We start from the raw sequence: 23776 nt of genomic DNA, 5'->3' as shown, positions 1-23776 counted from the left end.
GCGAAAATTGCTTCTGCTTTTTCCCCCGGAATACGTATCATCCCCCTTATCCGCTTTCGCGGAAACCGTTTCCCGCGACTGCTCCGCGGACTCGCAGGTGCGTGGGTGGCCCCGGTACACGGGGGGGTTTCCGCGATGGAAATTATACGAGGGAAACTGGATCCCTCGGAGACCGCTGGAAAATTTACTTGCACCCGCAAATCCCTCTTTCGAGTCGATTCGATAAAATCCCGTATGCAGATTAATAATCCTAACTAACGAATCTCGACCTTTATAAAATATAGGAGCGTACAATATTATTTGGTGAATCTCAGAACGAAAAATAAATGTATCTAATATCAATTTTAATTCCGTCGGGACTCAGAAAATTTCGCACTCTGGACAATGCTCTCTGAGACTTAGTCATAGGGTTTCCAGATATTTCAGTAAAACTAAAACACTTAAAATATATTGTGCTTTGACGAGACTTATTCTAGAATATGGCAACATAACTTTGTCTACTTATTACAAAACATACATCGACAACATTGAGAGAGTTTGTGGCGATTCTTTGCTGCCGTTAGGAACTCGTGAGAATCGTAGGACAGAAAAGAAAAGGAGTGCTAGTGGACTCATCAGTAAGACTTTTTATCAGGCCCTGTTCTAGACGACAGGGATATTGGAAATTTTAATGGGAGATTCTAGAGGTCAAAATAAGACGAAAATCAAGAATACTAATTTGTTGATGGAGGCTTTGTTAAAAAGTTATTAGCGTTTAAAGTTCCGCCCGTACTGAATTTTTTTCTAGAAAGGGAGTAGGATTTTGGGGGTAGGTCTATTCACCAAAAATTATTGTAATTGACTCCCGCAACAGAATACAATTTTTCCAGAACGATTTGAAATATTTTTTTTCGCCAAAAAATTTAGGCACCTACCCCCTGTCGATTTTTCTTAAAAATTCGTTTTTCATTTTTGATAATTTCATTTGACGCCCTACGGAAAAGCTGTCTAATACTTTTCTGTAGGTACCCATGAACTCTACTTCAGAAAAAAGTTTCATTGAAATATATTCACAATTGTAGGAGTTATGACTGTTTGAAAATTGGACCATTTTTATGGGGTTTTTCTCATTTTAGGGGGTTATGGAACAACTTTTCGAATATTTTTAGAATTTCTACATATTCTACACTAAAATACGCGTAGTTTGCTTTTTTAAACATTAAAATCGTCCAATCCGTTCAGAAGTTATGACGTTTTGAAAATTCGCATGAAATTTCCGAGGAGTATTTCTGGCCTCACATTAGATTGTCAGTAAGGAATTTTTTTCTCGAAAGTGGATAGGATTTCGGGGTTATGTCTAATGACCAAAAATGGTTGTAATCGACCCCCGCAGCTAAGAACAATTTTTTTAGAACGATTTGAAATCTTTTTTTCTCGTCGAAAAATTTGGGCACCTACCCCCTGTCGATTTTGCTTCAAACTTCGTTTTTCAGTTTTAATAATTTTGTTTGACGTCTTACAGAAAAGTTGTCTAATACTTTTTTGTAGGTACCCATGAGCTCTGCTTCAGAAAAAAGTTTCATTGAAATATATCCACAATTGTAGGAGTTATGACTGTTTGAAAATTGGACCATTTTTATGGGGTTTTTCTCATTTTGCGTGGTCAAGGACCAACTTTTCGAATATTTTTGCGATTTGTACATATTCTCCATCAAAATACGCGTAGTTTGCTTTTTTAAACATTAAAATCGTCCAATCCGTTCAGAAGTTATGACGTTTTAAAGATTCGCATGAAAATTCGGGCAGACATTTCTGGCCAGAAATTATATTTTCAGTAAGGAATTTTTTTCTCGAAACTGAGTAGGATTTCGAGGGTATGTGTAATGACCAAAAATGCTTGCAATTGACCCCTGCAACTAAAAATAATTTTTCCAAGACGATTCGAAAGACTTTTTTTCACCCAAAACTTTCATTACTTACTCGAATTTTTTTCTCGAAAGTGGGTAGGATTTCGGAAGTATGTGTATTTACCAAAAATGATTGTAATTGACCCCCGCAACCAAAAATAATTTTTCCAGAACGATTTGAAATTTTTGAATTTAATTGTTAATAATTTTTTAACGTAGCCTCCATGAACAAATTGGTATTCTTGATTTTCGTCTTATTATGGCCTCTAGAATCCCCTATTAAAATTTTTCCCAGGGATGACCGAACACCCTGTATATAGCAACCGAAGTGTCAATCTGGTGGCGAGCATGGGAGGCGACGTCACAAGTTCAACACAAATTTCTTCGTCGTGTTGCTAGGCATAATGGAAGTCCCATGCCTCTTGAATCACATAATTATGATGACTTTCTTATTAATACTAATCTTCAAACACTGCATAATAGAAGAAGAATTGCAGATATTATATTTGTAAGTAAGCTAATCAAAGGTCATATTTCGTGTTCAACGATTACTCAATTGTTTCCTCTGTATGTACCATCTATATATTTAAGAAATCACCTTCTATTTTACTCTGAAAGTTACCGTACAACGTTTGGATCTCAGAAAGTCTAAAATTATCCTTGTAACATATTGTAAATAATTTATTTTTGTTAAATTCACTAAGCGATAACGTTTGCCTATGTAAAATCCACATCTGTATCCTTACGTCTTTGTACTAAAAGGTTTAATCCCGTTAATAAATGAATAATAATAAATATTCGCGACCGAATCGATCATCGATCACGAATCAGAGCCAGGGGGGGAGGGCCTTGGCCCGAAATTTTAAACGTCGTTTCACGCGTTCGATCCACAGAGAAGTCGAATCGACAAAGTCCATCGTTGAAAAGAAATAATTGCGACCGGTCGAGGCCGCCTCGTTATCAGCTTTAATAATTATGCATCCTGTTGCACTCGCTAACGAACGGACAGCGTTCCCGAACGCGAACGTGGCCAATTTCGTCGTTGATCCACGCCTCCAAAGGTCGAAGGTCGTAACGTAAGAACGAGAGAGCGCCGGTTGTTGTGCATTTTATCCAAACGCCGGATCCTTTGATTTAATTCGAACTCGAGGTTCGTTGCTCCGCAAAAATAAATCACCGACCGATTTAATAATACGGATTACGATCGGGTAAATGGAGTTTAATATTTCTCTAACTGTAACCAATTTCGACGCGCAACGAACGGGGACGTCGCGTCGTCGTTTTTGTCCGCGAATAACGCGGACGTTCCGCGCCCTTTCTCCCATTTCTCTTTCGGCAAGATAAAGTAATCGAGAAACTTGGAGGAAAGAAGAGATGAAAAATTCTGCACGCGGAAGCAGGAACTTCCCGCGAGCCCGGGGAACTTTTCAACGACTTTCCGCCGACACGAACAACTCCAATGAGCGTATTTCAAGAATAATTGTTTCCAAGCTGTCTATGTACGTGGGAGAACCAGCGAGCGTGTGCGTGAGCGCACGATGTCTTATAAATATCGCGTTAGACACGGCACTCGACGCACCTAAATTTGTTCAGAAACTACGCTGGCCTGCTTATCGACTGCGGCTCAACCCATTAATCGCGGTCGTCCTATTTATGGTGCAACGCAGTTTCAACCTTCGTACGCGCAACGGAGTATTATAAGGTCGCCCTAACGTCGACGCGCCCTTATACCTTCTAGTAACTGCGTGTGTTCTCAAAATAAAACCAACGACGCTCTACACCTTTCGGTTTAATCTAGGAAAACGAAAGTCTCCGATATCCGATCGACCAAGATCGATCGACACTAATTTCGTACCGGTCTCCAACTAGATGCAGAATGCGTCTACATGGGCGTGAAGCGTACTGCGGAGAATTTACGATTCGTAGAAACAGAATCGTAACTTGGTTTGCAACTCTCTGTTAAAATCTACCGAACCGATTTCGATTCGACCACTTCCGTTCTGTTCCACGTACAAAGTCTCCAATGATTTGTTCGAAAGAAGAAAGAAACGTTGTATAAAGTTTGCGAATAAACGCTTTGTCTTAGAGTTAGAAACTACGCAAAAGTTTACTCGACAGAAGTGACTTCTTACGAAGAACTCACGCAAAGAATTAAAAATTTAAACATCGAGGCTCAATTAAATGCTAAAAAACTTTGTCGAACGATAAATTGTATTGTTATAGCAATGCCAAGCTCGCATCCAACCGGATTGACACCACTTTAATGTCAGATTTTAAAAATAGTAAACACGTCCGACCAATGCTCATTATTTCTACTTGATGTTTCTTAAAAGTGGTGTTTATCGGATCGTACTTGCTTAAATATCTTGTAACTGGTTAGAAAATAGTTATACTAATAGAAAATAAATAATAAATTCGTCAGAGAGCACTGTGAATCTTCGCAATTGTAATTTTAAGTAGTAATATCAACGATAAGTCAGACATTAGGTAACCGCGTACTTGATGGCCCGCGTACGCTATAAATTTTGAAATAAATTTTTTCTAAAACTGTAATGCGAATGAAAGGGTGGTGTTATGTACTCTGGATTCGCTTTTACGCGAGAAATTACCCTATCTTCGCGTGCATCGTCAGTCCTCGTCCACCCTGTATATACCAGCCTCAGTCAGGCTGATCACGTTGATGCAATTTATGCGGACATTAAAGAAGTCTTTGACGCAGTAGAACACGGTGAACGGAGCTCTTGACAATTAGTGCGCATTATACTTATTTCTTTTTGACGCGTTGACTACTCTGCTTCTTTTTGGAACGAAATCATTCCCCGTTGCAACTTACTCGATTCCTCTTACAAATAAATCCAAATTGTTTCCTTTCGAACGACCACTATCCAAATATCATTTTTAAAAAAATTCAAGGGATGAAATTAATAGAGTAAAATTTCTTTTTTTAATATCAGAGCCTCAGGGGTGGCGAAATTCTGGCGGTCGTCGATGGCGAAACTTTTGTTTTCGTCCAGAAGGGGGGTAGGAATTCGCGTATGTTGCGAGACGGAGTGACGAAAACAAACAACGTCGACGTCCCGACGGGTTTCGTCATCCTCTGGCATCGCGCGAGGCCTACTCCGTCGTACGTTGGTCCACCAGGGGTGAGGAGGAGGAGGAACTACGAGAATTTTAATCGAATCATTCGATTGGTCTGTCAAAGTGTTCGCGTGACGTCACTCGGTCCGCCGCCAATCAAGAACGAGCGTCGAACGCGCCACGGCCGATCGAGCTTCTCCAGCCTGGCTAAAATCGTCCAGGGAAAGACGCGCTCCGCTAATCTGATATCTATCGACCCATCGATTCTCGGCGATTCAAGGGACGCGTGGACGCTCCAACGATCAAAAGGAACGACCGAGCGCGCCTGGGGATAAGATTCCTCATCGATCCGCGTCCCTTGGATCCTCGATCGCGACCAGCATCGACAGTCTTCCACGTCCAGGCACGTTCAAATTACAGAAATGTTCGATAAATGATGGTAGATTGCAATTTTATAGCTTTCGAAATCTTTTCGTTGTACATGATTTAGCAAGTGCTGGGTCACCAGTGAGCTTCGTGGGTTCCACGGTTTCAACTATTTGATTTATTAATACTGAGCAGACAGGTGTCAACGTTTACAGCGTATTAGACGGAACAGAAAAAGAAATAATGTTGGTCGAGAAAAGTGAAGATTGTTCGAACCACCAAACTGAGACGTCTATCCAGTAATTACTTAATTATTCTGTATTGTGTGAAGAATCTTGACATACGTTAAGATAGTTCGGAGTATCGTTCGAAGAGTGGATCTCGATCACGAGGATCCGGGTCGCCCTGACCCAAACCGTCGACGAAAAGTGGAACGCATTCTATGACCTGCATTTCGTAACGACTTCATTGCCGGGCATAACGAAAGAAAAACGGTGCGTTGCACCGAGAGAGCACGGCCGGGGCTTCGTAAGTCAAGTCATCTGAACCCCGTTAGCTTCGTCATCTATTGGTCTTCTAACGTAAGGGTTGCTATGCACCGAACACCGGAGCCAAATGGATTTACGTCTCCTTATACCGAGGATAGAACCATAAGGTTTCCGCGCCATCTCTTTCGCTTTCGATCGGTCATTCGCAAATTAATCCGTCTCTCTTACGTTAACGTACTTACTCGCGCACGTGATGCACGTACTCGTCCTTAGAAACTACCCTCCTCTCAAGACAAGTACGATTCTTCGTTCAAAAAAGTCAAATACATTCCGTCGTTTACAATGTTTACAAAATATAAGCACGGATACTTCGAAAAGTATCGCAAGCTAAGTCTGAAAAATTTGAGAATCGATGGTTGAACAAATTTGATAACGCTCGAGTTTGTGAATTGTCGAGCAAGGAGAACAGTCGAAGAAACTGCCCGACACTTTTGGAAAGAACGATAACTCGATTCGGTAAACACGAGGCATCCTTTTGGCTGTATTATCAGTTGTTTACGCGCGCTCGAACTAATCCTCCCACGCGAAGAAGATACGCCCCGCAAATGCGCGAATGCTCGCGTCTGCTATGCGATTCTGGCACGTTAACTCGCCTCCTACAACATCGAGCGGAAATATCGCGATCGAACTCCGCTCGATCGCAGACCGTTATGGGATTATTTCAATCCTCACCGATTCATTTTTTAATTTAAGCAGAACCACGAAATGCATAATATTTCCGCGTATTCTATAACTCGAGCTCCGCAAGTTGATGTTTTTCCGAGAATCTAACGACACGACGAGCGACAAATATTATGTTTGCAACAACTAGTAAGCTTAATCCGTGTTCGCAGGGTCAGATTTACGGGACGACGTTTTATTTTTCGAAATAAAATCCCCGACAAGCAGCCGGACACCCGTTACGCTGACGTCTTATTAAAAAGCATCATTCCCCGAAGAGGTTACGCGAACCTGGCGCGGCGAGCACGAGTCTTCGGAGTTTACTGACCTCCGTTGCGGTTGTTTTCATCGCTATCAAGAATCTCCAACGTTACGGAGATCCTTTGGCGTTCCCAGAAAACGACACCCGCGTTCCCAGGGTTCGAGACCGTCGGTCGAACGTCGAAACCAGACGATACTTTCACGGCGTTATTCGTTCACGCGCGCCTCCTCTATCGACGCCCCGACGAGCTGTCTTATCAATTATCCAGGGAAAAAGTTTATCGAACATTCTCCTTCCCGCGAGAAAAGCTACGCAAGCTTTACATCTTCTACGATTTTCCTCGTACGTCCCTGGATAAAATCGTCAGACGCAGCGAGTAATTATTATTTTCCATATAACATGCAACTATCTGCACAACAGAGTTTCGAATTTTTCGTAGCCATTAGTTGATAGTTCAAAGTACAAAGGACTCGTCCGGATATTTGACCATTTCGAAACTGGTTTGCGTCTACAACCGCATCGTCGAACGTCGGAGTTTATAACAGATTTTGACCCAGATTTTATTACTGACGCCGATCGACTGCGCGTGGCGAGTAGAATTTTAGTCGACGAACTTTATTGCACCGCGTTAAAAATAAAAGAGTAACCTGTTCCTCTATGCCATTCGATAACGACGCACGGATCTATCGTTAAAAATATAGCTCCGTTTTCAAAGGGAAAAATAGACTGCCCCCGATATCGACGCTCGTAATATTTCGAAACCATCGAGTAATATTATCATGATGAATCCCGCGAAGTTGCAAAGAAATTGGACTGTTCGATGATCGCATTTTTAAACCTAGATAAACAACCACGTGGGACGCTTCCAGTTTCATCCCTTTCTCAAATACAGCCCCACGGAATGACTCGAGTTTCACCCCCAATTTCGAAATACCTTATTCCTACGAATAGTCTGTTTGCTCGTGCAAATATCGACGAGAGTCGTACGACGTGTGTTCGAATTTTGTCCAGCAGCGTATCGTCGTTAGGAACCGCGTGCTCGTTCGTCAGACCTGTTCGCATAGCGCGGGGGTTGTGCAACCCGTAGAGGCCGCTATCGGCCGCCAACCCTCCCCGTGGCCCGCTCTGCCGGCTCTACGCGTCCCGCGAGCAGGGGGTGGAACGTCGAAGGGCAGAGAGGGGCGGTGAAGAGGGACGGAGGGGCTAGGAGGGACAGAGACGCGACTCGCGGGCGAGAAAGGGAAAGACTGGAGGAGCAAAAGACTCGACGACCGGGGAGAGGAGGGTGGAAAACACGTGGAGGAGGGTGGAGAAGCGGTCGAGGGAACGAGATGGCGGACAGAAGCGAGGCAGGAGAGAGGAGCGTCGGCGGTGGACAGAGGAGAGCGAGAACGGGAGATAGGACGAGGGACAGAGAAAGAGAGGTGGCACGCGCAATGCGGGTATTGATTCACGGCGGCAGCCGGCAACCAGCCCGAAACACACGACCGAGTCGACTCGACTCCGCGACTCTGACTCCGACTCGATTCACCACAGCGACACGCCACCGATCGGAGAAGCCGAGGGAGTGGACGAGAGAATCGAGGGACGAACGGACTACGCCTCCCACGGCTACCGATCGCCCGAAACCGAAACAGAAACCGAAAATCGCAACGGGAACAGGTCTGGGAGTCCGAGACGCGGACAAAGGACAACGACGTAATCGGAAACCCCTAGCAGGGTGCAAAGCACTCTGCTTTCTACGAGTCGAATTCCTTTGTATCGAACAACCGCGACGCGCGTTTACGATCGCGACCTACTTGCTCTAACCCCGGTGTCGTTTCTACGTTTTACTTTCGATTTCCCCCCGTTTCACCGCCAGTCGTGCCCCCGGAAAAATCGATCGAGTTCCTTTACTTTCGATTTTTGCCGATTTTACGACGGGAGCGTCGACGATCGAGACGTTTCCCAGTCACCGGGGGACTCGAGGGGCAAGTTTTGAGTGGCTTCGATCGGTCCGCGTATCTCCGCGCGACTGCAGCCACTTAGTACCGTCGGGAATTCGAGAAATGCGTGTAGAGGAACGAGCACACATCGTCGCGAGATCGACAAAGGAATGCGAGGGGTAGACCATCGATTCGTTCGTTAACGGGAGAGATTAATCCGAACGGACTGGATAGTCTCTGTGACCATTTTAATAACAAAAGGTCGGGGGGAATCCTGGCGATTTTGTCCGCGATAGCGCAGACCTAGTTCCACGTAACGTCGATTCCTTTTATTGATTCTATTTTTACAGGGTTCGAGCAGTCACCTTCGAAACGATAGCTGTCGTACGCTCGATCGCAGATGGATGGAACTAAAGAAGGGACGGCGACGATAAAACTTGAATGAGCATTTTATTTATATTTTCCCCCGCATAAAGGGAGGTATAGAGCGCCTGGTATCGTGAAAGCTCGGTCTTCGAGGCGACCACGGTGACCCGTTTATTTTCGAGCGGAAAAATCTACGGCACAAAGTCGTCGGATTCAATCCGTGCGCCCGAGAAAATGTTTAAAAGAGGGTCTCGCGAATCGGCTGCGGTCGAAAGTCGTCGAGTAAACGCGCCCCGGAAGAACGATAGGGAGCCACGGGCATGGAAATTCTAATTAAATTTACCGGAACGGGCAACGACAGTCCGCGCTAAAAATAAAAAGTAATGGCCAAACAATCGAAGACTAATCGATAACGTAAAAAGCGCCGAAGACCGTCCGTGCCGAGAGTACAGACACCTCGCTACATTAGACTTTAATTCAGCCGCAGTAGTGCATACCCCGGCGTGGTCGGCCGCAACCATCGACTGCCGCCATCTTGTATCGCGAACGCGTTAACCTCTCTGGCGATAAATCGATTACGATGCATCGAATGTCGTAAGACCGTTTCCACGAACGCACTAAGGATTATATTTCCCCGCACAGTAGTATAGAACGGGCTGTGGTCAGACTGCATTCTACTTTACTCGCGCGCGGTACGCAGCGATCTCTAACGCGTTCAATCTGCAGAATTTATCGACGATAGATGCTAAATTGCTGCTGTCGATACAATCGCCAGTTGCAAACGTTCTGCGTAACCGACAGTGACCATGTGTTTCAGGAATTTTTCTCTCGAAACTGTGTAGGATTTCGAGGGTATGTATAATGACCAAAAATGATTGTAAATGACCCCTACAACTATAAATAATTTTTCCAGAATGATTTGAAACATTTCAATTTCGCCGAAATATTTCTGCACCTGCCTACCGTCGATTCTTCTTAAAAATTCGTTTTTGATGTTTAATAAATTTGTTTGACCTCCTCTGTGGACGAAATATACGAGTACTAATGTCACAGACGAGGTATACGAATAGACCTATTACCTTATGGACTTTTGCGACCGAATCTGACTGCCATACCGACCTGAAAATTGGGAGATAATTTTAGCGGCCACTTCTCAAGGATGGCGGTCAGTTGAGAAACTATTCAGTGAATTAGTATTGATGGGCAGAAAGCTGTAGTGTGTGCGTAAATACATGTGAGTTGACTATGGGAGAGATTGAAAAAGACAGTGCAGTATCATCAGACGGCAAGCCTGTGCCCAAAAGGAAACTGCTTCTCCACTTACGCACACAATGCACAACCACCTTGTATATGAATTCTGCTCTGAAGGTGCTCTCTCACACTATGTCAGATCACGCGTACGTGAGCTCGTGGAGTTTCGGAAACCCGACAAAGGCAAAATAACGCATGCCCTCTTTCTCGATTCTCCGAAGTTGCCCGAAGTAATTTCGGACCGCCTCGTGAGAGTCGCGAGAGAAGGGCTCACACTTCCCTTCTAGCTCTTGAACAACTAACATCCGACCTTCCGTCAACAGGTTTCCACTGGCCTCTGCTGACCGCTGCTGACCACTCCTGGAATTTCTGACAACGTATAACGATTATTAATGACGTCTGCCAGCCTCCGCTGGCCTCTGCTGACCGCTGCTGACCACTCCTGTTACTTTTGACAACGTATAACGATTACGACTGGCTACTGTTAGCCTCTCCCAGCCTCTGCTGGCCTCTGCTGACCACCGCTTGTATGTCTGACAACATGTAACGATTACTACTGACTTCTGCCTGCCTCCGCTGGACTCTGCTGACCGCTGTTGACCACTCCTGTTACTTCTGACAACGTATAACGATTACGACTGGATACTGTTAGCCTCTCCCAGCCTCTGCTGGCCTCTGCTGACCACCGCTTATATTTCTGACAACGTACAACGATTACTACTGACTTCTGTCTGCCTCCGCTGGCCTCTGCTGACCGCTGCTGACCACTCCTGTTACTTCTGACAACGTATAACGATTACGACTGGCTACTGTTAGCCTCTCCCAGCCTCTGCTGACCTTTGCCAGCATCTCCTGGCCTAAGCTGGCCTCTGCGAACATCTTCCGACGTCAGCTGACCATTGCTGACCACTGCTGACCGTTGCAGACAACTTGTGACATGATATAATATAATATAATATGTTTATATGTATTAAAGTTCTGTATAATGTAAATCTGTGGCAATAAATGATATAAATTTAAAAAATTCGATGTGTTTTCATCATTTTTTACCTCTCTTTCCTCTCTCCAAATCATTCCCTTAATTATAAGACCTTCACAAACGCTCGATCGACTCTCCGTATCTTTAAAAATTTTCTAAGTTCTTCGGAAAGATTTCAAATCTCCCGCCGCCAGAAAATTTCTGGGAATTCCTGGAAATGACGTCATTTCTAAGAATTCCTGAAAATTCTCGGAATCCCTGAAACTTCTCGGAATCCCTGAAACTTCTCGGAAACCCTGAAACTTCTCGGAATCCCTGAAATTTCTCGGAAGTTTCAGGCAGCAGCAAAAATTCCGGCCTGAATTTTTCGGCAAAAATTTTAAAGAGCCCCCCCCCCTTGAAATCTTTCCCGGGAACTTTGCAATTTTTCTGGATGAACATCGCAGCCCGCCTTCCATCTTTCCTGGCAGCCCGTCAACCGCCAGGTGTCTCGTGCTAGCTGTGGGACTTTGAAATTTTTCCGCCTTGTGTTTGTTGTCTCCTGCCAGCCGTGGAACTTAGAAATTTTTCTGGAAGATCGTCGCTGGCCCCTCTCCTCTCTCCTGGTAGTCGCCATCCGCCATTGTTGTTGTCTCCTGCCAGCTGTGGAACTTAGAAAATTTTCGGGAAGGAACATCCCGAAAATTTTGCAGCGACCCCCCCCCCCCCCCCCACTGGGTGGGAGACCGCCAGCCAGACCTGGCCGGACCCCCACCCCCCCTCCAGGGGAGGACCAGCTCCTGCCGGCTCCGCTGCTGCTGGAGATGTTGCTGCTAGGAAGGCATGTCATGAAATGGCCCATTTAGCGTTGGGTTAACGAGTGTATATATAGAAACGAAGGCCCGAGCGAGCGCTTGTGAGAAAGCCCAGGCGGCGGCAGATTCGAAATCTTTCCGCGGAACTTTGAAAATTTTTGCCTCTGGCAGCTAGTACACGGAGCTGGCGTTTACCTATCGACCGTAGCTATGGCGCTGACGGTTTCAGGTCCATTTTAGACTTGAAAATTTTTATCTCTGGCAGCTAGTATGGGAACTGACGTTTACTGAATGAATGAATAAGTATCTCTAATCGACCATAGGTCAGGCGCTGACGGTTTTATGTCCATTTTAGACTTTGTTATCAGGAGGGGATGGTAGGGAAAGAGATGGCAGGTATCTTATAACTAAGGGAATGGTTTCGAGAGTAAAGGAAACGTAGAAATGATGAGAACACATAGCATTCTTTGAAATTATATCATTTATTGCCACAGATTTACATTATACAAAACTTTGATACATATAAACATATTATATTATATTATATCATATCACAAGTTGCCAGCAACGATCAGCTGTGGTCAGCGATGATTAACTGACGTCGGGAGACGTTGGCAGAGGCCAGCTGGCAAACAGTAGCAAGTAGTAATCCTTACACGTTGTCAGAAGTATCAGGAGTGGTCAGCAGCGATTAGCAGAGGCCAGCGGAGGGTGGCAGAAGTCAGTAGTAATCGTTGTAGGTTGATAGAAATATAAGCGGTGGTCAGCAGAGAAGAGCAGAAGTTGGGGAGGCTGGCAGAAGCCAGTAGTAACCGCCTTACGTTGTCAGAAGTACCAGGGGTGATCAGCAGCGGTCAGCAGAGACGAGCAGAGGCATGCAGTGGCAAGCAGAGATCAGCAGGGGCGAACAGTAGCATGTAGTGATTGTTATACGATGTCAGAAGCATCAGGGGTGGTCAGCAGTGTTCAGCAGAGGTTAGCAAAGGCATGCACGGGCAAGCAGAAACCTGCAAAGGCAAGCAGAGACTTGTAGGGGCATGCAGTAGTGAGTATTAATCGTTATACATTATCAGAAATACCTGCAGTGGTCAGTAGCGTTCGGCAGAGGCCAGGAAAGTTCAGCAGAGACAAGCACACGCTGACAGAGATCAGCAAAGACCAACAGAGGTTAGCAGAAGTCAGTAGTAATCGTTATACGTTGTCAGAAATATAAACGGTGGTCAGCACTGGTCAGCAGCGGTCAGCAGAGGCCAGCTTAGGCCAGGGGACGCTGACAGAGGTTAACAGAGGAAGGCAGGAGTCGTGGTAATCGTTGTACGTTGCCAGAAATATAAGCTGTGATCAGCAAAGGCCAGCAGTGGCAAGCAGAGATCACCAGGGGCGAATAGAAGCAAGTAGTAAGCGTTATATGTTGTCAGAAGCATCGGAGGTGGTCAGCAGCGGTCAGCAGAGACGAGCAGAGGCATGCAGTGGCAAGCAGAGATCAGTAGGAGCGAACAGTAGCATGTAGTGATTGTTATACGATGTCAGAAGCATCAGGGGTGGTCAGCAGTGTTCAGCAGAGGTTAGCAAAGGCATGCAAGGGCAAGCAGAAACCTGCAAAGGCAAGCAGAGACTTGTAGGGGCATGCAGTAGTGAGTATTAATCGTTATAGATTATCAGAAATACCTGCAGTGGTCAGTAGCATTCGGCAGAGGCCAGGAAAGTTCAGCAGAGACAAGCACACGCTGACAGAGATCAGCAAAGACCAACAGAGATTAGCAGAAGTCAGTAGTAATCGTTATACGTTGTCAGAAATATAAACGGTGGTCAGCACTGGTCAGCAGCGGTCAGCAGAGGCCAGCTTAGGCCAGGGGTCGCTGGCAGAGGTTAACAGAGGAAGGCAGGAGTCGTGGTAATCGTTGTACATTGCCAGAAATATAAGCTGTGATCAGCAAAGGGCAGCAGTGGCAAGCAGAGATCACCAGGGGCAAATAGTAGCAAGTAGTAAGCGTTATATGTTGTCAGAAGCATCAGAGGTGGTCAGCAGCGGTCAGCAGAGACGAGCAGAGGCATGCAGTGGCAAGCAGAGATCAGCAGGGGCGAACAGTAGCATGTAGTAATTGATATACGATGTCAGATGCATCAGGTGTGGTCAGCAGTGTTCAGCAGAGGTCAGCAAAGGCATGCAAGGACAAGCAGAAACCTGCAAAGGCAAGCAGAGACTTGTAGGGGCATGCAGTAGTAAGTATTAATCGTTATAGATTATCAGAAATACCTGCAGTGGTCAGTAGCGATCGGCAGAGGCCAGGAAAGTTCAGCAGAGACAAGCACACGCTGACAGAGATCAGCAAAGACCAACAGAGGTTAGCAGAAGTCAGTAGTAATCGTTATAGGTTGTCAGAAATATAAGCGATGGTCAGCAGAGTCCAGCAGAGGCAAGCCAGTAATCAGGAGCAGTCAGTAACAGTTGCTGCATGGTGTCAAAAGTTGTCGGGAGTTCTGTAGTTTTATCAGCACTGGTCATCAGAGGTCATCAGAAGCAAATAGAAACCAGGAGTAATTTGCAAAGTTCAATAATGAACTCTAGGAAAGGCAAGTAAAACTTGGGCAGTCGAGATTTCAGGAGAGGTCGGATTTCAGTTGTTAAGAGCGAGAAGGCAAATGTGAGCCTTTCTCTACGAGCTCACGTACGCGTAATCTGGTATGTGTGAGTAGAGCACCGGGTGCTGAATCTGGCATCTCTGGCCCGAAGTAATTTCGGAGCGCCTCGTGAGAGCCGAGAGAGCCGCCTTTGCGTGGAATAGTCCGTTATTTTCAGCGCTAGATGGCGCTTATTTATCGACCTCAAACCCCCTGGTGCTAAAACGCCCAAGTTTATCGTGGAATAGTTCCTTATCTTTAGTGCTAGATGGCGCTTATTTATCGACCTCAAGCCCCCTGGTGCTAAAACGCCCAAGTTTGTCGTGGAATAATTCGTCATTTTCAACGATAGATGGCGCTTATTTACCGACCTCTATGGCAGACTTTGTGCCAAATTAAATAGAGACATTAATTAAACATTAAACATTGAACAATTTATTAACAACAAATGTATATGAGCTTGTACATCGAGAGCTTGTGATAGAAATGTTCTTTTTAAGGATTAGACTTCTGACGACAAGCGTCGTCTCCTTTCTTTGAGGGGGAAGCATTCGAGTAAGGGAGCAGATCACGCTCAAAATCTAATCAGACCTTGAAATGAGAACATAAAATTTAAATGTAAAATTTACTGTTTAGACGCAATCATGTTAATAACATAGAAACAAAAAAAAATGTCTTTTTTATTAATAGTCACAATATGGTCAGAGGGTCTTAAAACGTGTATTTTCGCTAAAAAAATTTTCGAAATTTTTTTTTCATTATGGTATCTTATACCTTCGGTCGGAAAGTAAAAATGCTGGGCAGTCGAAACTTGAAATCATATGCCGATTATCGCGAGGTCGTATTTCTGCTGTTTCTCTTTTACAAGAGCAAGAAGGAAAGGCTTACACTAGCGTTCTTTATCGTTTTCCCGAAATTCATTTCTAAATCTGTTGGTAACGTTGCGAGTGACACGGAAATGGTAATGGGGCTCTAGAGTCCCAGAGAAACGGGCCGAAAAAATACATTAGGTGATAGGTCTACTCGTATACCTCGTCGGTGCTAATGTGGTAAAGAGGTGTTTTATCGACGACGAGTCAAGTTATCGACCATTACTCGACTTTACCAGCAAATAGATATCGATTGTGCTGGTCAGACACCTCACTGCTGATACCATGCGGCTTCTATTGATCCTCTCAGTCGATAGAAGCGTGAGAACAAAGTCGAGCGAAGCAATAATATCGACTGCTACTGTACGAGCTTTACCGCCCAAGTAGGGACCGACAGTGTTGGTCAGGCATTGCGCCTCCGCGACTTTTACCGACTTCCATGCACAAAATATGTACTCACATGATATCTCCAAGCTTGATGCGTGTCTGTACGAGGGCGCAGCTCTTGTGATCGCTAGTGGTAACCGCCCCGCGCCTTTTCGCAGCGTATTTCTGTACATCCGGTGGTAACGCGGCAGCATCTTTGGAATTTCCAGAAGCTCCTGGCCCAGCATATCCAGCGAGGCCCACACCTCCACGCACCAACGGGCTACTAACCCGCCGGCGCGTAGACATGTGCCGGCCTCCCACGCCGCCCAACATCCTGCAATCAAATCAGCGTTCCTTAAATATTGGAAAACCGAAAGATCAACTTCAAAACGTTAACCGATCGGTCGACGCGTTGAACGCGTATTAGGAGGATCGGGAAGAAATCTGTTGCAACAGTTTCACCTAAATTGGGTCAAGTTGACTGGCCTAATCTCGAGGTATCGGAAGCGCGGCTTAGTCAGGCGATCCAGCACTCGTACTCGTTTATTTTTGTTACCCTGCGTACCTCCATACATGTGCTTGTTTCGCTTGAATATTATTTGTATCGTTGCGTCTTCTCCCTCTTAAGTCCAATTAACGTCGTGTATCTCTTCGCGTGTTTTTTCCCCGTCTCCTCTCTTTTTTTCATTATTATTCCGTTTCCGCGAACCCAGACGATGCAAAACGAATATAACGATACTTGCTCGTCCTTTTTCCTATTTACATGAGCCTGGATATCAACTTTATCCCCGTGGCTCTTCCGAGGGAAAATTCATACACGGTTCTTTCAACTCGATTTAAATATAATCGTGTTTACGGGATCGTCGAGATGTCGCTCGATGAGATCAGCTAAATTTCATTTACTCCGGTCGACGATTAAATTTTTAATAACAGTAATAGCAGATGATAGAGTACTGAACACAGGGCAGTACCTCACAGAACCGGAATTATTCTCTTTCGCGATCGCGATAGATCGCAATGGGGTTGCATGAGGTAACGAGCGAGAGAAATGAATAATTATGCGGAAAGCTTTACTTATCTCTCATAACTCAACCACTTCGTGCCATCGAAAATGATTAAGGTTCGTACACAGTCGGACAGCTGTCTATTGAACAAGTAGTACTAAAACTTCATGGTCTTGCAAAATGGAGAACATTCCGCTCGGAGGAATACCTATCAAGGGGTTGCCTTTCCCGTTCGAGGGTAAGTTCTTCGCGTCTGTTCGCTTTTCCTCGTCCAGCGGGGAATTTCCAAAGAATTTTCGCAGAGAACATTTCGCGAGAATCCGAGTCATACTGAGAACCGCTGCTCGACAACGAGCTCGACGCAGGCCAAACCACCCCCGAGTTAAAAATACCGACGGTCCAATTATCGTCGCGGCAGACATGCCTAACGATTATCCCCATCGATGAGTAGATACTGATTCGCGGAATTGTCGCGCAATCTTGGCGCGAGCTTTGTATTTTTACATCTGGGTATTGGTTTCGAATTTAAAATGCGTTTGATCCCGCGACAATCGAGTGGGGCGAGCCACTCGTCCCAGAAACAGCTTTTCCATCGCACTGATAAATCTGTAGTTGTCAATTATACGCGACAGTATCAGTATCCATGGCAACTTTCGCAGCAATCGATTATAACTGGGTTCGAGTCAGAGAAAATTCATTAAAAAATACCATCGATGCACGCACGTTACAAAATAAGAGACCAAGACCAGCATTACGCTTTCGTTTCTTATTTTTTTATTTTTATCGTAAGCCTTACACGATACGTCCTCTGCGAGTTCCATGAAAGGAGGATTACAATTAACTGACAAATTGAAAGGACGTTTCATCGAGGGGGTTTCGAACGTTGCAAATTTCCAAATGGATTTGAGAGCTTGCACGGCTCGTTATAAAGTATCATTAAAACAACGGGGGAATTGATACAAAGCACAGTGGATACTTGATGAATAAAAAAATCGTACGCCAGCGCGACGCGAGAGAATTAATATTAATAAAATTTCACCGTTCACGAAAGCTCGTACGGAGGTCTCGATAATTATAATTTATAGGGAAACAGAGAAGGTATAGTGGCCGCCATAAATCCCATTCTCGTCTTCCAGCGAACCCTTGTTATCCTTATGTATTTTTTCCTCTGGAAAGGGAACCTCTAAAGTGTGTTCCATTTATTCCAGCGGCTTTCTTTATACAGCCTCGTCGCGGCCATTTGTCCTTATTACGTTTCACGGCCCGAATCCGTGCAGTCTGTTCGTGTCATTTCCCTGGTTTCAGGTTAAAGGGAACCGAAAACGAGCCACCGACGCTCCAAAGACAGAGAATAAAATGACAATTCGTCCCGCCATCGTTCTATCTCGCTCGATTTCAGTCTCCCGTCCCGTTCTCGATCCCATCCTGAATCGATAACGCGGCTCACTTTTTTAATTAACCGTGCTTTGAGCGTACCGGGATCCCGTTTGAAAATTATGTGCACTCCGCAGAGTTGGAAGGGAACCTAACTAGAGGGCTTTCTCGCGGCTGCGTGTATCCGGCAGCTTTGAAATCTCGTTAAGAGTTTCTTCGATTTCCGCTTTAAGTAAATTGTACAGAGGTTTCGTAGAATCGGTCTCCCGTTCTGTCCCGATATTATCCGACGTAATTTAACGCCCGTCGTCGCGCGAATAACACCGACGCGGACTCGAACGAACGATTCCCCGACGGTCCAAGGCAATTTCGCGCCTTTTGCAACGATCAAAAAATTCCTTCCTTGTTTTTTACGAAGAAAAAGAACCGCAGATGGTTTGATTCGACCGGTAACGAATCGAATATTCATCCGAGTGTGACTCGACCGCCATTGAATTAATACCTGCCGGCTCGAAACGGATTTCGATCCATTATACGCGTAATTAACTTACCCTCGCGCGTTTCAAAGTATCCAGCGATAATCACTCCGCGAATTTATCCGTTTTTAAATTCTGACAGCGACAGCCATTTTTAATACGGCGCGTGCTCGATCGCGAAAGGTAGGAAAAATTCATAAAATTCGCTTTCCTCCCGCCCCTAGGAAACCTCGACGTTTCAAACACGTTACTCCCGCCGATCCGTTCGCTTTAAAATGAATATCACGCTCGTTTTTCGAAATTGAAATTGGACTGCTTTGAAACACCGTTGAATTTCAACCGGTGAAATTCTTCATTAAAAATGTACACGTACCGTCCGCTATGCGTTGCAAAATCCACCCTGGTGGGAAAGTTCGTTTACTTTTGCTCGATATAATTCCATTTGTTCGAACGTATGCGTTGTCGCGGCGTGTAAGAATAAAACGTGTAAACGCAATTAAATATAGGGATGAAAAAACAGAGCAACGCGCGGAAAGAAGACTCAATCGAACGAAAAAACGAACGTTCAAATTGTGCATTAGAATTTAATAAATATTAAATACGCGCAGGTCGGTACATTTAATATGCATTTAAGTGCATTCGGTCATTTTTTGATCAGATTTGCTCGTACCTCGTTTTGCAGAAGTTTATTGACAGACCACGAGTAAATAGGACGCGTGTACGAGTAAAGCGAATAATATGGTGCTTGGAAATATTAAAATGTGTTACGGAACGTACGCGTACACTGGAGCGACGTTACATCCTCGTTTTTATAGTTAATGGCACGAGTGGAGAGTTATGGTCAAAGCTACTAGATTTCAAGTGCGCCAATCCTGGCTCTTGGACTCGTCTCGAAACAGCTTCCGACAGGATAATGAACTAAAACAACGAGACGTCCGTGTCGATCGTAGCTCGCGTACGCGTTCACAAAGTATACGGGGTGTCCCTGCAATAATTACAACACAAACGTACCCTCGAAACCTTGGAAATAAATAGAAATTATGGGATACTGTTCCGAAAGCGTTGTTACATTTATTTCCAGGTCGTTATATTACTCTGCACCCTTAAAATCAATTTTCTGTCACAAATTTATTATACGAATGGACTGGAGAAGCGCTCGAGACCTCGACGGAAGCCACCCTGTAGGTTGCTCGACGCTTTCATCCCCTCCCGGGCTCGGCGTTCCCGGTGGTCGAAATTTTAGGATAGCAACCTGTTGCTAGGCACCCCTGGGAGCTCTTATCCCACCTCTCTGTTACCCGGCAACCCCTGTTTCCCTCTCCCTGTCCGCTACCCTCCGTTTCATCTCTCTCGCTGACGTGCACGGAATATCAGAAAGGTCTTCCCTGTTCTCTGTCCAATGCCCTCGAATCTGCTTTCTGCCATACTCTTCCTCCCGGTGAACTGTTTACGATTCTGCTTGTAAATTTTTCTTTTTCCCTTCGAACGATCCGAGGATGACAGTCGAGGGACAAAGTCGAGCGAACGACCGAACCGAGTTAATGAAAATTCACCTAACCGAGGATAAGATTGGTCGTCGAGCGCTCTGTCCATTGGAAAATGTCCTCTACGAGCCATTGTTCGGGGAGATAGGTCTGCGATCGACTCGAATAAACGACCGTTTAATTTCACAATCGACTCTTCGATGCATACCAGGTGTTTCTGGAACTCCGTCGCTTCGAATATTCGCGACAGTTTCGTATTTTGCTGTTCAAAGGGCGTGACAAAAATTGGGGGATCCTTCGTCAAGTTAAACCTAACAAATAAATAAATATTGTTCGATGGTGATTAAAATAAAATCGACGTGGTGCGATCGAGGACCGGTAAACGCGTCTGGCTATTACTCGACCATTCTACTTGTGGTGTTGTTGGCAAACATCGACGGCGGTTGAGTACTATCTGGTTTCCGTAGACCCTACTATCTCCTAGTTAGAACCACTTAAAGGATCTGTCCACTCCAGGGCCCTGACGATTTTCGTGATACTCGAGATTCATTCGAGAAAACTATTCCCAATTTATTTATGACTTCGCAGCTATTGGAATTTTTCTCCCACAAACCAAATGAAACTCACGATTATAAAATGTATTAATCGACAAAGATACCCTCTCGTAACAAGGACTAGAATTGTCTCAGCCTCGTAAATTCTTTCCCGGAGGTTGCCATACTCATCCGCTGCTTCTCATTCGCGATTATTTCCCACCCACGCGTCGTTTTCTCTTCCGACGATTTCTTTTTCTTTCCCCCCGGCCAGTTCTCTCCTTAATTTTTCACCCTGCCTGGAGAAATCTCTTCCCGTGTATACTAGCCGTGGGAAACCTAATAACGCGACGGAGGGATCTCTCGTGAGTCGACTCTCCGTGAAATTAGTTCCAGCTTCGAGCCCTCGAAGCGCGAGACGCCACCGAAGGGAGCCGAAATCCGAGCTCGAAACTCTCTTGGAGGGTCGTGATAGCGGCGCGTAAGGACCTAGCAAAAGAAAACATCCCCCGAGGTCCCTGGGAAGAGGGTGGAAACTTCTCGATATTCGGGCATCCGGCGAGATCATTCGATTCCAATCTTATCCGAGATCTTTCGATCTTCGGGGCCCTCTCTTCGACGAATACGAGCCATTTTTACGGTGCTTGAGCCTGGAAATTATGCTCGTTGCCACGGTAGACCGTAAAATTTTTACGAGACCTAATATTTGTATTGGTAAATTTATTTCGTTTAACGTTTCAGCTTGAGAATTGCTTTGAAAACTAGAAGTGTAAGGGCGTTCTTTGCTCCCACGAATAAATCTTGTCGTTTAAGCAACGCGTAGCATCCCCAGGGGAGGTAACGTGCGATTTCACTCGGATAATTTGATAGTTCGCGTAGATATTGAAAAAAATAACTTCCTCCGCGACGGAGTTGATCGTCCGTGGCTATCGCGCGACAGATCGAATTAATATTCCGCGTGGCGTGCAATTATGCAAATACGCTCGCGTCGCCGCTCCATTTTGGCTAGATGTCGGGCGCGGCTCGATGTACACGGTGCTTCGAGGCGTAATGGCAAAGTTCAGGCTAATGTCAGCGAACAAAACTCGCGGCAGTCGATTAAGTGGAAAGTTCTGGTCAAGAAATGACCGAGTGCCCACGACGAGAACGAGCCAGGATCGATCCAGAATACCCGTGACCGCTCGATTACGAGTGTACCGTTTGAAATTGTTGGAAGAGCAACGCCTCCGGCGAAGAAAAGTAACCGCGTCGCCGGAGATAAGGCAACGCGACGTGCAAGATGAATTGCGGTACCTCTGGCCGATGTATATAAGATTCTCTCTATTTTTTTTCTGCCTTTTATATACGTACTTCGTTTCACCGTGACGGACGACGTCTCAGGGAGAAGGAATACATTATCGTTCTCGCGCGAAAGTAGCTCTTTTGCCGTTTGATACTCGTAAAGAAGAATCTCGCCAGCTTCGCGAAAGCTAATGCATCCTTCGTGGAAAGGCGTGCAACAGGACGCGACCTTTTCCTGCATTAAATTGCAGAAAACAAGCACACGCGTCCCTACTTTCCACTGTCTTTCGTATAATTATTTTAAGAATATTTAAAAATGCATTGAAACAGATTACTATTGGCATTCGATGTGCTTTGCAGAAACGAGAGGCAGGCGAGTCTGATTGGGTATAGTATAATCTACTTCCTATAAACCCTGGAGATGGGTCTACAGTTAGGGGATTATGTCTTTAATGTTCAGACTCGCCGAACCCCGGACAGAATCGAATTTTAGCTGTCCAGACTTTCGAATTGTTCTCGGAACTATAATCCCCCAGAATTATTTAATGCATTTACAAATTCTAATTCTACGAATATATCACGATAGCATTCCACAGAGCAGTTGGTGGACGGTAATAGAGGAAGAATAATTAATTAAGAAGCGAATAAGCCGGTTCTACGCTTCCGACTTCCTTCTTCCTTGTTCACCTTTGATCCTCTCCAACCCCCACCCCTGTAGGATTTAATTTTCCTTCTCTCCCGATCGTCGGCCTCATTGACTATTAATGACCCGGAGGAAAAACGTCTGCCGACCGGGGATCGGTTCGTTTACCATCCTCGTGCATCCGACACCCGCTGAACGAACGCGCCATTACGTTTTCAAACGCTCCAGGAGAATTCCACCCTCCGCTCCTTTCATCCGAATCTTCGCGCGCGAATTCCTCGACCAGGAATTAATGCGATCGACACGGCTCGAGAATTCGTTCGAGAAAGGGATAAAAAGGCTCGAAGGCGGACCAATTATTACCTGGATGGGTAGATGGGCCGCGACGCGCGTGTAATTTCGATCATCGTTTCGCGTTTCCATGGGTCTGAAACGGACACGTGTAAAGCTGTCCCCTGAGATACGTCACGCCACGTGATCATTAACGTCGTGTTACGTAACGAGCGATACCTCGAGGATGGATGTGCTGACGTTTGAGCGCAAATTGATAAGCGAGGGCACCCCGGGAAACGGTAACACCGAGCACAGAAAATATTCTCATTAGCAACAAACTTTACGACATCGACCCTCGCCCGGGGAAACTCGACGCGAAACACGAGGGAAAAGTTGAAAATACTCCCTCCCCCCCCCCCCCTGTACTCGCGAACGCTATTAAACTTCTGGATTGCTGCGTTCGTTTCGAATCTTTTGCGATGTAAAGGACACCTCGTATAGAAATTGATCAGTTGTCTCTAACGTTCTGTTGGTTGCTCGTAGAGAAATGAAACATAGAAGAGTGTCGCGGCTCGCGGTATACGTTCGCGTCTTTCCGAAATAAATTAATATTCCGGATGGAGGGTAGTGAACTTTGTGAGATTGAGTTTTGTAACTGTTTATTTGCACACGTAATTAAAACTAATGTAAGCTGTGTTTGGTTGGCGATGTGAGAATGTGGGAAAGAAGTGAT

At 45.3% G+C, this 23776-nt stretch overlaps 1 protein-coding gene across 21 annotated transcripts in view; it reads right to left on the bottom strand.

Annotated features, from left to right (window-relative positions):
• The window catches only part of Cac (calcium voltage-gated channel subunit cacophony), a 149577-nt gene that overhangs the window by 94961 nt on the left and 30840 nt on the right, over window positions 1–23776 (bottom strand). For all 21 annotated transcript variants that reach the window (XR_013080149.1, XR_013080148.1, XM_076771209.1 and 18 more), the window contains exon 2: window positions 16067–16309. Coding sequence is in view for 19 of the 21 variants with exons in the window: in XM_076771209.1 (XP_076627324.1) it covers window positions 16067–16308 (242 nt within the window). In the remaining 2 variants the exon portion in view is untranslated. The remainder of the gene's footprint in view (window positions 1–16066; window positions 16310–23776) is intronic.

Source organism: Colletes latitarsis, chromosome 8, assembly GCF_051014445.1.
Source record: "Colletes latitarsis isolate SP2378_abdomen chromosome 8, iyColLati1, whole genome shotgun sequence".
NCBI lineage: Eukaryota > Metazoa > Arthropoda > Insecta > Hymenoptera > Colletidae > Colletes > Colletes latitarsis.
The sequence above is the reverse complement of the archived record's forward strand: the minus strand, read 5'-3'. Positions and strand labels throughout refer to the sequence as shown.